Source organism: Bubalus bubalis, chromosome 10 (assembly GCF_019923935.1).
Source record: "Bubalus bubalis isolate 160015118507 breed Murrah chromosome 10, NDDB_SH_1, whole genome shotgun sequence".
NCBI classification, from domain to species: Eukaryota; Metazoa; Chordata; class Mammalia; order Artiodactyla; family Bovidae; genus Bubalus; species Bubalus bubalis.
In genome coordinates, this window is record NC_059166.1 from 61,429,279 (window position 1) to 61,447,093 (window position 17,815).

Genomic DNA, 17,815 nt, shown 5'->3' on the forward strand with positions numbered 1-17,815 from the left:
CTTCAGTTTCTGTCATTAAGGTGCTATCATTTGCATATCTGAGGTTGTTGATATTTCTCCAGGCAATCTTGATTCCAGCTTGTGAGTCATCTAGCCCAGCATTTCGCATAATGTACTCTGCATAGAAGTTAAATAACCAGGGTGAAAATATACAGCCTTGAAATACTCCTTTCTCAATTTGAACCAGTCCATTGTTCATGCTCAGTTCTAACTGTTGCTTCTTGACCTGCATACAGGTTTCACAGGAGGCAGATAAGGTGGTCTGGTATTCCCATAAACATTTTCCAGTTTGTTGTGATCCACACAGTCAAAGACTTTTGATTTCAGCACAGTCAATGAAGCTGAAGTAGATGTTTTTCTGGATTTCTCTTGCTTTTTCTATGATCCAACAGATGGTGGCAGTTTGATCTCTGGTTCGTCTGCCTTTTCTAAATCCAGCTTGTATATGTGGAAATTCCCAGTTCACGTACTGTTGAAGCCTAGCTTGAAGGATTTTGAGTATTACCTTGCTAGTATGTGATATAAGCACAATAGTAAGGTAGTTGGAACATTCTTTGGCATTGCCCTTCTTTGAGATTGGAATGAAAACTGACCTTTTCCAATCCTGTGGCCATTCCTGAGTTTTCCAAATTTGCTGGCATACTGAGTGTAGCACTTTAACAACATCATCTTTTGGGATTTAAAATAGCTCAGCTGGAACTCCATCAGCTCTACTAGCTTTGTTTGTAGTAATGCTTCCTAAGGTCCACTTGACTTCACACTCCAGGATGTCTAGTTCGAGTTGAATGACCACACCAGTGTGGTTATCCAGGTCATTAAGACCTTTTTTGTACAGTTCCTCTGTGTATTCTTGCCACCTCTTCTTCATCTCTGCCTCTCTAAGGTCCTTGCCGTTTCTGTCCTTTGTTGTGCCCACTGTTGCATGAAATGTTCCCTTGGTATCTCTAATTTTCTTAAAGAGATCTCTAGTCTGAATGCATATATTAGTTACCTACTGCTGCATAATAAATTATCTCAAACTTAGTGGCTTAAAACAATAATGAACACATTATGTTTCAGAAGGTCTGTGGTCAGGAATGGCCCAGCTGGGTGGTAGCATGGGGCTTCTCATGAAAGACTAAAAATGCTCTATTTTGTAGACAAAGAGACTCCTGTACAAATATCCTATATTTCTAATTATTGTCTATTATTTATTAAAATATATTTTTGTGCAATGCAATACATTTTATGGGAAAATGTTGTTTAGAGAGTTTTTAGCAGCAAAATAAGTACTGTGATCGTTGAACAATAGGCTAAAAGATGGTGAACATTAACTCAATTCCACAAAATACATAGCAAGGGAATAATAAAACAGGAGACATAAATTGCAAATCACTTTATAAACTGAGAGACAGGATACCTGCGGAATTCCTGGGCCCCTTGCCCTATGCTTGTTTCTACTGCCAACAATCTTGTCTTTTACTTCATACCTGTGTTATTTCAACACTGTTCCAGATGGTATCTCTGCTTCTGATTGCTTTGGCTTCCAATTTACCTTATTCACAGCTTCTAAATAATCTTTTTATAAAAAACTGTAGCCTATTTTCTTAATATTTATTCTTTTAATAATTTATTTATGTGGCTATGCCAGGTCTTAATTATGGCACCCGGGATCTTCAAATTTTATTCAGCATGAACATCTTTTTTTTTTTTATTTGAGGTATGTGAACTTTTAGTTGTGGTATGTAGGACCTAGTTCCCTGACCAGGGATCCAACCAGAGCCCACTGCATTGGGGGTGCAGAGTCAGAGCCACTGCGCCACTAGGGAAATCTCTTAAAATAATCTTTATCAAAGATCTTCTCTTGTGTAAGATCCTATGATACTTTCCTTCTATTTACCATTTTAAATCCAAACTCCTCAATACACATGTTCAGGATCCATTCATTCATTCGTTGACTCCTCTTAAAACTATCAGCCATCCCTAGCAAAAGCCCTTTGCTCCAGCTCTGACAATAGCTTTTTCTCCATCTCAGCTTTCAAAACATAAGCATCTGATTTGTCCAGCACAGCTGCTAGTGAATAATGGGTACTCATTATGCACTTGCTGAATGAGCAGACCTTGAAAATAACTAGGTAACCTAAAACAAAATTATAAGTTCTCTCTTCTCTTCTCAGTTCCTCTGAATCTGTGTTCAAAGTACCTTCATAATTGAGCCACATATATTTTCATAATACCTGTCTGCCTCTCTAAACTTACCTCCAACCACTCTACTGTTCATCCACCATGTTTCAGCTGAGTGGGCCTACTTTCTATTTTCTGGATACATTAAGCTCATTCCTCTCTAAGGCCTTTTCCTAAGCTGCTTCCTCTTCTTGGAACACTTTCCCCTATTTTTTGTTATTTTTTTTTCATTCAGCTAGCTGCTTTTTGTCATTAAGATCTCAGTTTAAAATTATTTCCTCAGAGAGGACTTCTATGAACATTCACTTTAAAGTAATTCCCTCAATCCTTAACTATCGCATCTCTCTTTTTAGTTCTATGCTGTGCAGTATCAGCTATTTCTCTTGTTCATTTATTTATGTGATTGTTTACAGTTGGCCTTTCTACAAAGATGTACGCTCCATGAGAACAAAGATGTCTTATTCACTGAACACTTATATTGCTAATGGCTGCCCATCTGGAAGATGCTCAAAGATGATGTTAAATGAATGAATAAACAAATAATGTTTATTTTCAATCTCCCAGATAATGCTCTGATCCCAACAAACCTCAACAACTTCTGTTAATTCATTTCTACTCTACCTCCTAAGACTCTAGTTAAAAGAAAATTAGCTCCTCCAAGAAGCTTCCCCTGAAATACTCTTCATTCCTGATGTTGTACATTCACCTATACATTTAGCCTGTATCATAATTTGATGTGTGGTCTTCTGGGTAAATTGCTCTCCAGTGGTTCCATGCACATGTTTCTTCTCTGATCTATAGGTATCATCAGATTCCCAAGAGCATATGTCCATTTTTGTTGTAACTTTGAGTGTTCTGGTAGCACTTAGTGTGCTGTTGTAGATATAGCTGCAATTCAAGCAGGCCTTACCTGGTGGCTCAGATGGTAAAGAATCTGCATGCAATGCAGGAGACCTGGGTTCAATCCCTGGGATGGGAAGATCTCCTGGAAAATGGAATGGCTACCCACTCCAGTATTCTTGCCTGGAGAATTCCACAGACAGAGGAGTCTGGCAGGCTATAGTCCATGGGGTTGCAAAGAGTTGGACACAACTGAGTGACTAACACACACACACATATGTATTATCAGATCGCCAAGAGCATCTGTGTGTTTTTTGTGGTAGCTTTGTTTTGAGTGTTCTAGTAGCACTCAGTGTGTTGTTGTAGATATAGTAGCAATTGAAGTTTACTAATAAGCACTTCCTCAAAATGGCCTAATACAGTTCTTTAGCCAAGCATTTAACCAAGATGGTGGAGTAAAAGGATGTGCGCTCATCTTCTCCTGCAAGAACACCAAAATCACAACTAGCTGCTGAACAAGCATCAACGGGAGAATATTGGATCCCACCAAAAAAAGATATCCCATGTCCAGGGGCAAAGGTGAAGCCCCAGAAAGATGGTAGGAGGGGCTAAACTGTGTTTGGAAACAAACCTCATACCCACCAGAGATGCTCAGAGGGCACAAACAAAACCCTTGTGTGCACAGGACCCAGGGACAGGAGCAGTGACCCCCGCGAGACTAAGCCACACCTGCCTTTGAGTGTTTGAGTGTCTCCTGCAGAGGCACAGGTCAGCACTGGCCTGCCGCAGACACAGGGGCTCTGGCTACAGCACACCTGAGAGGCACAGCATGTGGCATAAGTCCTCTTGGAGGAGGTCGCCATTAGCCCCAATGAAGAGCTGCTGAGCAGACAACCCACAAAGTGGAGAATAATTATACTAAAGAAGTTCCCACACTTTTGCAAAAGTTCTAGGGCCCACAACAGATTTCCCAACCTGGGGATCTAGCAAAGGGACTGAGAACCTCCAGGGAATTTGACTTTGAAGGGCAGTGGGATTTGACTATAGAACTTCCACAGGACTGGGGAAACAGACTCTTGGAAGGTACAAACAAAACCTTGAGCACACCAGGACCCAGGACAAAGGAGCAGTGATCCTACAAGAGACTGAGCCAGACTTGTCTGTGAGTGTCCATGAGTCTCTGGCAGAGGCGGAGGTTGACCATCAAGGGCACTGAATAAACAGTCCTGGGAGCCTCAGTGTGCTGGCCTAAGTCCTTTTGATGGAGGTTACCATTACCTCCATTAACCCTATCACAGTTTGACCTCAGGCCAAACTACAGGGAGGGAAGACAGCTCCACCCATCAACAGAAAATTGGAATAATGATTTCCTGAGCATGGCCCTGCCCACCAGAGCAAGACACAGTTTACCCCACAGCGAGTCCCTCCCATCAGGAAGCTTCCACAAGCCTCTTAACCTCATCCATCAGTGAGCAGAGAGAATGAAAACCACAGTCACAGACAATGAAGCAAAATGACTGCATGGATCACAGCCTTGTCTAACCCAATATGAGCCATGCCATGCATGGCCACCCAAGACAGACAGGTCATGGTGGAGAGTTCTGACAAAATGTCATCCACTGGAGAAGGGAATGGCAAATAATTTCAACATTCTTGCCTTGAGAACCCCATGAACAGTATGAAAAGACAAAGAGATATGACACTGAAAGATGAACTCCCCAGGTTGGTAGGTGCCCAATATGCTACTGTAGAAGAGCAGAGAAACAGTTCCAGAAGGAATGAAGAGGCTGAGCCAAAGCAGAAACAATGCTCAGGTATGGATGTGTCTGGTGGTGAAAGTAAAGTCCAATGCTGTAAAGAACAATATAGCGTAGGAACCTAGAAGATTAGGCCCATGAATCAAGGTAAACAGGAAGTGGTCAAACAGGAGATAGCAAGAGTGAACATTGACATTTTTGGAATCAGTGAACTAAAATGGACTTGAATGGGCAAATTTAATTCAGAAGACCATTATATCTACTACTGTGGGCAAGAATCCCTTAGAAGAAATAGAGTAGCCTCATAGTCAACAGAAGAGCCCAAACTGCAGTAAGTGGGTGCAATCTTAAAAATAACAGAATGATCTCTGTTCATTTCCAAGGCAAACCATTCAATATCACAGTAATCCAAGTCTGTGCCCCAATCACTAACGCCAAAGAAGCTGAAGTTGAACAGTTCTGTGAAGACTTACATGACCTTCTAAAATGAACAGCCAATAAGGTGCCCTTTTCATCATAGGGGACTGGAATGCAAAAGTAGGAAGTCAAGAGATAGCTGAAGTAACAGGCAAGATTGGCCTTGGAGTACAAAATGAAGCAGGGCAAAGGCTAACAGAGTTTTGCCAAAAGAATGCACTGGTCATAGCAAACACGCTCTTAAAACAACACAAGAGAAGACTCTACACATGGACATCACCAGATGGTCAATACCAAAATCAGACTGATTATATTCTTTGTAGCCAAGATGGAGAAGCTCTATACAGCCAGCAAAAACAAGACTGGGAGCTGACTGTGGCTCTGATCATGAACTCCTTATTGCAAAATTCAGACATAAATTGAAGAAAGTAGAGAAAACCACTAGACCATTCAGGTATGACCTAAATCATATCCCTTATGATTATACAATGAAAGAGACAAATAGATTCAAGAAATTAGCTCTGATAGAGTGTCTGAAGAACTATGAACAGAGGTTCGTGACATTATACAGGAGGCAGTGATCAAAACCATCCCCAAGAAAAAGAAATGCAAAAAGGCAAAATGGTTTTCTGAGGAGGCCTTACAAATAGCTGAGAAAAGAAGAGAAGGGAAAGCAAAGGAGAAGAGAAAATATATACCCATCTGAATGCAGAGTTCCCAAGAACAGCAAGGAGAGATAGGAAAGCCTTCCTCAATGATCAATGCAAAGAAATAGAGGCAAACAGTAAAATGGGAAAGACTAGAGATCTCTTCAAGAAAATCAGAGATACTAAGGGAACATCTCATTTAAGGATGGGCACAATAAAGGACAGAAATGGTATGGACCTAAAAGAAGCAGAAGATATTAAGAAGAGGTGGAAAGAATACATAGAAGAACTATATAAAAAAGATCTTCATGACCCAGATAACCACGATGGTGTGATCATTGATCTAGAACCAGACATCCTGGAATGCAAAGTCAAGTGGGCCTGAGGAAGCATCACTACAAACAAAGCTAGTGGAGTGACGGAATTCCAGTTGAGCTATTTCACAACCTAAAAGATGATGCTGTTAAAGTGCTGCACAAAATATGTCAGCACATTTGGAAAACTCAGCAGTGACCATGGGACTGAAAAAGGTCAGTTTTCATTCCAAACCCAAAGAAAGACAATGCCAAAAAATGTTCAAACTACCACACAATTGCACTCATTTCACATGTTAGCAAAGCAATGCTCAAAATTCTCCAATCTAAGCTTCAACAGTACATGAACTGAGAACTTCCATATATTCAAGTTGGATTTAGAAAAGGCAGAGGAACCAGAGACAAACTGTCAACATCTGTTGGATCATAGAAAAAGCAAGAGAATCCAGAAGGGTATCTACTTCGGTTTCATTGATTGCGCTAAACCCTTTGACTGTATGGATCACTACAAACCGTGGAAAAATTCTTCAAGAGACAGGAATACCAGACCACCTTACCTGCCTCCTGAGAAACCTGTATACAGGTCAATAGCAACATACAACAGGGGACAGAACATCGGAGTGGTTCTAAATTGGGAAACGAGCACGTTAAGGCTGTATATTGTTTATTTAACTTCTATTCAGAGTACATCATGGGAGACGCTGGGCTGGATGAAGCACAAGCTGGAATCAAGATTGCTAGGAGAAATATCAATAACCTCAGATATGCAGATGATATCACCCTTATGGCAGAAAGCAAAGAGGAACTAAAGATCCTCTTAATGAAGGTGGATGAGGAGAGTGAAAAAGTTGGCTTAGAACTCAACATTCAAAAACTAAGATCATGGCATCCAGTCCCATCACTTCATGGCAAACAGATGGGGTAACAGTGGAAACAGTGACAGACTTTATTTTCTTGGGCTCCAAGATCACTGCAGATGGTGACTGCAGCCATTAAATTAAAAGATCCTTGCTCCTTGGAAGAAAAGCTATGATCAAACTAGACAACATATTAAAAAGCAGAGACATTACTTTGCCAACAAAGGTCTGTAGAGCCAAAACTATGGTTTTTCCAATAGTCATGTATGGATGTGAGAGCTGGACCATAAAGAAGGCTGACCACCAAAGAACTGATGCTTTCAAGTTGTGGTGTTGGAGAAGACTCTTGAGAGTGCTTTGGACTATAAGGAGATCCAACCAGTCCATCCTAAAGGAAAGCAGTCTTGAATATTCATTGGAAGGACTGATGGTGAAGCTGAAACTCCAATACTTTGGCCACCTGATGCGAAGAGCTGACTCATTGGAAAAGACCCTGATGCTGGGAAAGACTGAAGGCAGAAGGAAAAGGGGATGACAATGGACAAGATGGTTGGATCACATCACTGACTCAATGGACATGAGTTTGAGCAAGTTCCAGGAGATGATAAAGGACAGGGAAGCCTGGCGTGCTGCAGTCCATGGGGTCACAAAGAGTCGGACATGACTGAGCAACTGAATAACAAGCCGAGTATTGCCAACGGGTGCAAAGAAACTACAAAGTGTGGGGGGAAAAAATAGCTCCTGCTCCCATCAGCTGGAGTGGGAAAACAATTCACAGAGTATCAGTAGGCTACTCTGCTAAGGGTTTGCCTTAGCAGCGGGAAAAATGTTAGACTAAATGTTACTCTGATCCTCTAAAAGCTTAAAGGTAGGACCTGAAAGTATCAACCTGTTTCCAGTAACTTAACTGCATTCCAGAAGAAACTTCAGGAATATTCATAGAGACACAAAAATGTCTAGCATCAAACAATAAAATTCACATTGTCTGGCAGCCAATCAAAAATAACCAAGCATGCAAGAAAAAACAAATGGGGAGGAAAATAGCAACACATAATGAGGAATAAAATAAGTGAATTGAAATCAACTTAGAAATGACACAGATGATAGAATTAGTAGATAGGGACAGTAAAATATTTTCCATGTGGTCTGGGAGCTACAACAAATTGTTAAGCAGAAGCATGGAAGAACTGGTGAACTTGAATGCATACCAACAGAAACTATGTAAAATGAAACACAAAAAGAAAATTACAGGGGAACAAAAAAAAAAAAAATACAGCATAGCGGACTCTGTGATAACTTCAAGCAGTCTATTACTCATGTAGTGGAGTCCCTATGATAGAGGAGAAAGAAGGAAAGATCAAAAAATATTTTAAGATAAAATGACCAAAAATTTTCAAAATTTGATTAAAAAAATAAAGTCACCAGAACCAAGAAGCTCAAAGGACCACAGACACAAGAAACACGAAAATAAAAATAAAAATGACACAAGGCATTATAATCCAATTGCTCAAAAACAGTGGTAAAAAGAAAATCAGAAAAACAGCCAGAGAAATTTACACACGTTATGTACAGAAGAACAAAGATAACAGCAGCTTTGGAAACAATTAAGTGAAAACACAATGAACCAATACCTTTACAACACTGAAAGAAAAAGAAATTATCAATCTTGAATTCTATATCCAGTGAACATATCTTTCAAAAGCAGTGTTGAAGTAGACTTTTTCAGACACACAAAAGAAAGAATTAATCACCAGCAGGCCTGCACTATAAGTAGTGTTAAAATACATCTTTTAGGAAAAAAAAAAAATACCACATGGAAATTGGGATCAACATAAAGAAATGAAAAGCACTGTAGATATTAACTATGTGGGTAAATATGAAAGATACTTAAATGCTTGTCTAAAGTATCATGATCTTAATATTTTTTCTGATTTTTCCCAAACAGATAAAATTTTTGTTCACATTTTCATCCTGTTATGGTTTTCAATGGCGAAAACTTAGCTTGTTTATCTCTGTATTATATATTAGATGGTGGCATAGGCTTTTGCAAATAAGAGATAATGTACAACTTCCTAGTGGACTGAAATAGCTTATTTCCATGTTTTACTTGAAAGTTGCACAAGAATCAAAATAAGATAAACATAAAGATAAAACAAGTAAGCGGACAGAAGTTATCTTGCCCCACAAAATAATGATATTCCTCATAAAACAATAATCTTCTGAAAATACAATGTGTTTAGAAAAAAAAAAAAGAATGGATCTTTACTATTTCAGCGATAGTGTTAAAATCAGTTGAGAATTTGATTCGCTTTAAAACCCTCTCTCGGCTTCCCTAGTGGCTCAATGGTAAAGAATCCACCTGCAACTCAGGAGACACAAGTTTGATCCCTGGGTTGGGAAGATCCCCTGGAGAAGGAAACTGGTGACCCACTCCAGTATTCTCGTCTGGGAAATCCCATGGACAGAGGAGCCTGGCAAGCTACGGTCCATGGGGTCCCAAAAGAGTTGGACATGATTTAGTGACTAAACCTCTGAAAATAGGGAAGAAGTCTGCTGTTCCCCATTTCAACAGCAATAGAAATTGAAGACACATGCCTTGCAGAGGACCTTAATTAGATTTCTAAGGAGGGAGCAGGAGTGGATGGGAAATAAACAATAAAAAATCAGAAAAAGACAGTGTTGGGGTTCCTAAGATCACTCCCAGGTTTGATGATTTGTTAGGAGGATACACAGGACTCAGCATATAGTTGAACTCACAGGTATGGTTTATTACACCAAAAGGATACAAAGTAAAACCAGCAAAGGAAAAAGGTGCATGAGATGAAGACTGGAGGAAGCCAGGTATGAGGTGTTAAGAATTCTTCCTCTTCCGGTAGAGTCACAAAAGATGTGATTAATTACTCCAAGAATTAACACATATGAAAACACACGTGAAATGCTGTCTAGCAGGTATATTCACTGGTGACTTCAGGGTTTTGGTTGGAGCTGGCAATGTAGGTATGCTCTGCCTAGCATGTATCAAAATTCTAGACTCCCAGAAGGAAAGTAGGTGATCAATATAAACCATACTGTTGACAGAGACTGTTTAGGTACAGTGAACTGCCCTTATCAGTTAGAGAATGGGGGAAACATTTCTAAAATCCAAGTTTCCAGATGCTAGCCAAGGGCTAACCTTACAAGCAGGGTTTTTTTTAAGGACAGTAGTCCTTCTCTGCATAGGGATATACTAAAAATATTCTTACTTTTTAATTCAAGAATGTGAGTTTCAGAACTTTTTTAGCAAACAGTATGAAATAGAGCAAAGTTATATACACTAAAATGTTCATCATAATATCGTTTACATTAGTAAAAAAAAAAAAAAAAGGAAAGGAAACAGAGTAAGTGTCCAAAAACTGTGGAATGGTTCAGTAAATTATAGTACAGTATATGAGTGAAAGTAATGAAGAAATATTAAATAGCCATTAGATATTTTGAAGACTTTTAGTAACAAAAATGACTATCCTGGGGAGTAAATCAGAATGAAAAAATTATATATACAATAATAACTCAAAAATGGGAGAAATTAAAAAAAAATGGGAGGAATACAGAATGAAAGCTAGAAGGAAACACACTAAGAATGTAATCATGATTCATTTCCGGGGGATGGCTTATATAAAATAATTTTTATTTTCTTCGACCTTTTTCTGTGCTGTCAATTTTTAGTTAATGAACACGTATTTACTTTTGTAATTAGAAACTAAGTTATAATAATAACATAATTGTGTTAAAAAGATTTTAGATATAATGGCCTATGGATTCAAAGCAACTTTATGTATGCAGGTGAGGAAGCAACAGTTAGAACTGGACATGGAACAACAGACTGGTTCCAAATAGGAAAAGGAGTTCGTCAAGGCTGTATATTGTCACCCTGTTTATTTAACTTATATGCAGAGTACATCATGAGAAATGCTGGACTGGAAGAAACACAAGCTGGAATCAAGATTGCCGGGAGAAATATCAATGACCTCAGATATGCAGATGACACCACCCTTATGGCAGAAAGTGAAGAGAAACTCAAAAGCCTCTTGATGAAAGTGAAAGAGGAGAGTGAAAAAGTTGGCTTAAAGTTCAACATTCAGAAAATGAAGATCATGGCATCTGGTCCCATCACTTCATGGGAAATAGATGGGGAAACAGTGGAAACAGTGTCAGACTTTATTTTTGGGGGCTCCAAAATCACTACAGATGGTGACTGCAGCCATGAAATTAAAAGACGCTTACTCCTTGGAAGGAAAGGTATGACCAACCTAGATAGCATATTCAAAAGCAGAGACATTACTTTGCCAAAAAAGGTTCATCTAGTCAAGGCTATGGTTTTTCCTGTGGTCATGTATGGATGTGAGAGTTGGACTGTGAAGAAAGCTGAGTGCCGAAGAATTGTTGCTTTTGAAGTGTGGTGTTGGAGAAGACTCTTGAGAGTCCCTTGGACTGCAAGGAGATCCAACCAGTCCATTCTCAAGGAGATCAGCCCTGGGATTTCTTTGGAAGGAATGATGCTAAAGCTGAAACTCCAGTACTTTGGCCACCTCATGCGAACAGTTGACTCATTGGAAAAGACTCTGATGCTGGGAGGGATTGGGGGTAGGAGGAGAAGGGGACGACAGAGGATGAGATGGCTGGATGGCATCATTGACTCGATGAACGTGAGTCTGAGTGAACTCTGGGAGTTGGTGATGGACAGGGAGGCCTGGCGTGCTGCGATTCATGGGGTCCCAAAGAGTCGGACACGACTGAGCTACTGATCTGATCTGATCTGATAAAATATTTAGTATGCACAGTGAATAATATGAATAGAATGTCAACGAGGGAACTTTTAGCATGGCAAATGACCATTTAAAGTGTATTTTTAAATCTGATGTGCTTCTTTGTTTAATTAGTTAACAAGAAAAGAAAAAACAGGTAAAGGGAAGGAAGATATAAACACTAAAAAAAGCACAATGACTAATTTTTATTGCAAGGAAGAAATGGCTCACAAACTAGCAAAAATACAAAAATAAAAATGTTATTTGCAAAGGATAGCACAAGGATGAATTTTCTAAATAACACTGAATCCCAATTTACATACAATCTGTTAAGCATTACTAACATAAGTTACATAAATTTTCATAGTTTTAAGGAGGATTAGGTAATTACTCTACAAACTTCCAGAGAAGGTGATTTTTAACATATTTAGTTACAACTCCCCTCCATTTGTTTTAATGCATCTACTCTAGTCAGAGATACTACTACATAGAAAGCTATTTTTGTACTACCCGGCTTCTTCATCACTGCACTAAGAAAGGAGCACTAAGGAGGGAGAAAACAGACCACTATTGTATCCTCTTATCCCTGGAGAGATGAAATGGTTTGCAGCTCATTTTAAATCACAAAGCAATTCTTTTGTGTACGAATTGGCCCCAGGCGAGGAGGTTGTGCAACTCACTTTCCACATGACCTCCACTTGTGGCCGCTTCCCAATCGTGTCAGAACATGAAAACCCTGAAGGCACTCCATGTGGGGCAGTGCTCTCTCTGCCTCGGAAGTGACTCCTGGGCCAAGTTAGAAAAACCAAATTCTGAAGAGCCACTGCAATGGAAAGCACACTCAGAAGGGGGCTAAAAAACCCAGAATTTTTCTGGTTAGGAAGGGAAATGTGGTTAACCTAAATTGGTCCTAGAGAGCAAATGGAGGCATCAAGAAGGACTTCTACTGCTTCAGTTCAACTATGCATTTTTGTTTCCGTTATAAAAAAAGAACAGCTCTTTAAATGGTTTGGCTATATTCAGAAATGTAACTGCTTAAAAAAATTCTGAAGTGTCTGGGAAGGTAGCAGGGAAAGAGGGCAGATGACAAAGCATTGCTAGAGTCTTCTGAGTAAAATTTACTAGATAATCAAAGTCAGCAACTGGTGCCTACTAACAGGTGGTTCGTCAAGGACTTTGTTGCTACCTCTCTTCTCTTTCCCAGGAAGAAAGAGATTATATGGGACTTGGAGTCAAAAAAACCTGGGTTCGGATCATGTCACTGTCAAACATGTGTTAACCATTTCCAGACACTATGCTTTCCTGGCATTTGTCATCTCTGAATCTTAGACTTTTTCCTCTATAAAATGGGTATACCGACAAATGGTACCGTTTTCATAGGTGATTATGTAGAAAGAAAGTCTAAGCAAACTGTAAAGTGCTAAGCATTTATTATTGTTGTTGCTAGTAGGTCTGCCTGAAATATAGAAAGTATTTAACAGATGTTCACAAAGTTATTAATAAACTGTAGCAACTATAGTGGACAAATGGTAAGAGTAAATAAGTCAAGAACCTTAAAATCAACAATCATTTTCACTTAAAACGTAACAGATATTTAACTATAAAACATTAATATCTTATATGGAACTATTAGGTTGGTGCAAGTGTAATCGCAGTTTCGGACCATGAATTTTGAGTCATTATAACTAGGTTCAAACACAGCTTTATTAATCAAAATAGGAACCATTACAATCAACACAATTTTGCCAACAAGAAATAAGTTTGTTCCTGTAGCATAAAAATCTATGCTTTGGGATTCGATGAACTCTTGGAAAGCAATTTCTGCTTTCTGGTGGTGGAAGCATTTTCCCTGCAAAAAGTTGTTGAGACACACGAAGAAGTGGTAGCTGGTTGGCAAGAGGGCAGGTGAATGTGGCGGATGAGGCAAAACTTTGTGGTCCAATTTGTTCAACTTTTGAAGTGTTGAATGTGTGATATGCGGTCAGGCGCTGTCGTGGAGAAGAACTAGGCTGATTCTGTTGACCAATGCCAGTTGCAGGTATTGCAGTTTTTTGTGCATCTCATCGATTTGCTGAGCATACTTCTCAGATGTAATGGTGTCTCCAAGATTCAGATAGCTGTAGTGGATCAGACAGGCAGCAGACCATCAAATAGTGACCATGAACTTTTTTTGGTGCAAGTTTGGCTTTGGGAGGTGCTTTGGAGCTTCCTCTCGGTCCAACCACTGAGCTGGTCGTCACTGGTTGTCATATAAAATCCACTTTTCTTTGCACGTCACAATCCGATCAAGAAATGGTTCGTTGTTGTGTAAAAGAAGAAAAGATGACACTTCAAAAGAACAATTTTTTTGATTTGCAGTCAGTTCATGAGCTACCCACTTACAGAGCTTTTTCACTTTTCCAATTTGCTTCAAATGCCGAATGATCATAGAATGGCATACGTAGAGTTCTTTGGCTACTTCTCGTGTAGTTGTAAGAGAATCAGCTTCAACGATCGCTCTCAGTTGTTGTCAACTTCCAAAGGCTGGCTACTGCGATCCTCATCTTCAAAGCTCTTGTCTCCTTTGCAAAACTTCTTGAACCTCCAGTGCACTGTATGTTCATTAGCAGTTCCTGGACCAGATGTGCTGAAGTGAAGTGAAGTCGCTCAGTCGTGTCCGACTCTTTGCCACACCATGGACTGAAGCCTCACAGGCTCCTCTGTCCATGGGATTTTCCAGGCAACAGTACTGGAGTGGGTTGCCATTTCCTTCTCCAGGGGATCTTCCCGACTCAGGGATTGAACCCAGGTCTCCTGCATTGCAGGCGGATGCTTTACCCTCTAAGCCACCAAGGAAGCTGCAAATGATCTCTGCTGCTTTACAACCAAGCCATTTGGAATTCAAATAAGAAAACGGCTAGAATTTGCTTTTTGTCTAACATCATTTCCACAGTCTAAATTAAATATAAAATAAGTAGCAAGTAATAAGTCATTAGCAAAAACATATAAAGCAAGAAATGTGCATTAAAATGATGTATAATATGAGTAAGTGAGTGAAAGTTGCTCAGTTGTGTCCGACTCTTTGTGACCCCATGGACTATACAGCCCATGGAATTCTCTAGGCCAGAATACTGGAGTGGGTAGCCGTTCCCTACTCCAGGGGTTTTTCCAAACCCAGGAATCAAACCCAGGTCTCCTACATTGCAGGCGGATTCTTTACCAGCTGAGCCATTAGGGAAGCCCGATATATAACATAATCACATTTATTTAAGAACATATTCAATAACAAACAGCAAATTTCGACAATGCAAAAACCATAATTAGTTTTGCACCAACCTAATAAACACCTCCATCCATGGAATTTTCTAGGCAAGAGTACTGGAGTGGGTTGCCATTTCCTTCTCCAGGGGATCTCCCCAACCCGGGGATGGAACCTGGGTCTCCTGCATTGCAGGCAGACGCTTTATCATCTGAGCCACCAGGGAATCCCAATAAACACCTAAGAAATATCCCAGGGGAAAAACAATGCTGCCAGAAAACAATGCACTCAGTCATGTCTGACTCTTTGTGACCCCATGGACTGCAGCCCGCCAGGCTTCTCTGTCTATGGAATTTTCCAGGCAAGAATACTGGAGTGGGTTGCCATTTCCTTCTCCAAAACTGCCAGAAGAGGTCACTGCAATCATCATATATGGTGGGATCTCAGGTATGGCAGAGGCATGCTCGCAGATCACGTTTCATTAAGGTACAGGATGAGAGGTTAAGAGCTGAGTTCTTAAGTTCAAATCTCAACTGGCAAGTTGTATGACTATGGGCACATTAATCTTTTCTAAGCCTCAGTTTTCACAGATGTAAAGTGGGCAGAGCAGTAGTCTCTGCTAGCAGGATTACTGTAAAGACTTCAAGGAAGACACTCATGAATTACTTACCATAGTGTTATGTGCTTGTTGTTGTTTAGTTGCTAAGTTGTGTCGGACACTGTTCGACCCAGTGGACTGAAGCCTGCCAGGGTCCTCTGTCCATGGGATTTTCCAAGCAAGATTGCTAGAGTGGGTTGCTATTTCCTTCTCCAGGGTATCTTCCCAACCCAGGGCTCAATCCCAGGTCTCCTGCATTGGCAGGTGGATGCTTTACCACTGAGCCACCAGGGATGCCCATTATGTGTTTACCTACCATCATCTTCCTCATACTTTATATGAGGTGTCTTTTTATGAGTGGAACTAGACCAGGTTCCTCCATTTTACAAACTGCTATTTACCCTCAGCTGTGGCAGAGAACCATGGTATGTTTTTGAAAAACACAGCAAATGGGGTCTACTGTGGTCATATATCCTGCCAGTCATCACACAGCACTATGCTACATAGGTGAAGTTAAGATATGCCTGCCAGGAACTGTGTTCCCTGAACCAAATGTTAGCAGATATTCAAGATACCATTCTTCATATTTCACTAACCACTCTCTGAGCCATCCAGAATCCCTGGGTTATACTTTTAAATTTAAAATTTCATATCCAGGTTGCTCATGCCCTATGTTTCACTTCCAGTAAAATTTATCTTTCTTTTTTTCAGATGGAAATGTCAAAAAGCTTAAGATGTGCATACATGCATATTTTTTCTAATTTTAGTGAGTGGAATCTTGCTAATGCAGAAAGCTAAAGAAGTTAGAATAATGAAACACTAATAAAGGAGTCCCTTATAATAGCATATAACATGTTAAATGATGGTGGTGGTCAATGAAGCAATTGCTTCACATTCAATATCCTGCTGAAATGAAATAACTGCATTTTAAGGAAATAAAACATAACCCTTTTTGAGATGTCCTGCTAAATGAGTCAAAAAACCTTAATTCTAGATCTATAAAATTAATCAAAATAATCCAACTGTGCAATCACTCTACATCTTATCATAGAGAATCTAATAGTGCAGTAAATTCTAGATCTTGGATATAAAAGACATTCCTCTCTTATGCCCCCAACAGTCACCTTCTTGGGATCACATCCACACTTTTGGGACACGCAAAGCCTCTTCCTCTGAGGAAAGCCTGGGTCCAGCACCTCACCATGAGCTGCTTCTCCAGCCTGTCTGCCTTACTGACAGTGCTACCTGCCAGCCAGAAGCATCCTGGTGTCTACTGGGCTGCTGCAGACGGAGCAGACTGTGAATCCAGCCAGAGGATAAGAGGTTGTTTTAATTGGCTAAATCTGCTACGTACTAAGCGTATGGCCATGAATTTGTAGCCAAAACACTAATCTAAACACAAAACAAGAATGACATTTTCGCTCAATTCTAGTTCTGCCATGAGGGATTTTAATCTAACATTTTATAATGAGTACCAAATCCTTACCTTTGCTAAAGTAGAATTTTCATAGTATACTCCTTGTACCAAATCCATAAGAGCACTTGCTAAAAGTTCCACAACCTAAAAAACAGAAAACAAGAAAAAAATCAGAAGAATTTAAACAATGTATCCCCATTTTTACCTCAGACTGCCTCAGGAGGCTCAGTTGCAAGGGAGTATTGTGTTTGATAGAAAAAAAAGGGGGGATTATGCACAAAAATCCTGGCAAATGGCATTGTCCACCTGGATATTAGAGCTGTGATCCAATTTTTCCAGTCACAATTCAAACAAAAAAAAATCTTACAAGCATAGCATTTAACTAATATGTGAAAGACCAGTAACAGTCATATTGAACATAAGTTTAAATTTCAGACAATGAATAAAATCTGAACCCAATTTATTTTCTGAATGTTTGTTTTGGTCAGGTGGATACTTTTTCAATATCCCCATTCTGGGAGCCATCACAATGCCAATTTTCATGCTTAACACAGAAAGAAAAGCAAAAGAACAGTTAACCTTTCTAATGTGTTCATTCTGTTGCACTAAAAATGTGCTGTGGATATATTTGGTATAGGGCCCTTGGGTCAAATGTACTACAACACTGAAAATTTTAATAGAACTGTAATAGTAAAATTGTATTCCTCTAAACTGTATTATTTTCAAGGCTTAGACTATTTAAAAAATCAAACAAAATCAAAAGCTTTGAACTTGTTCCAGAATGAA

At 39.6% G+C, this 17,815-nt stretch overlaps 1 protein-coding gene across 6 annotated transcripts in view; it reads right to left on the reverse strand.

Moving 5' to 3' along the window:
- Positions 1–17,815, reverse strand: part of PDSS2 (decaprenyl diphosphate synthase subunit 2) — a 284,208-nt gene that overhangs the window by 86,335 nt on the left and 180,058 nt on the right. For all 6 annotated transcript variants that reach the window (XM_025294671.2, XM_025294670.3, XM_025294669.3 and 3 more), the window contains one exon: positions 17,099–17,173. In XM_025294671.2, the coding sequence (XP_025150456.1) occupies positions 17,099–17,173 (75 nt within the window). The remainder of the gene's footprint in view (positions 1–17,098; positions 17,174–17,815) is intronic.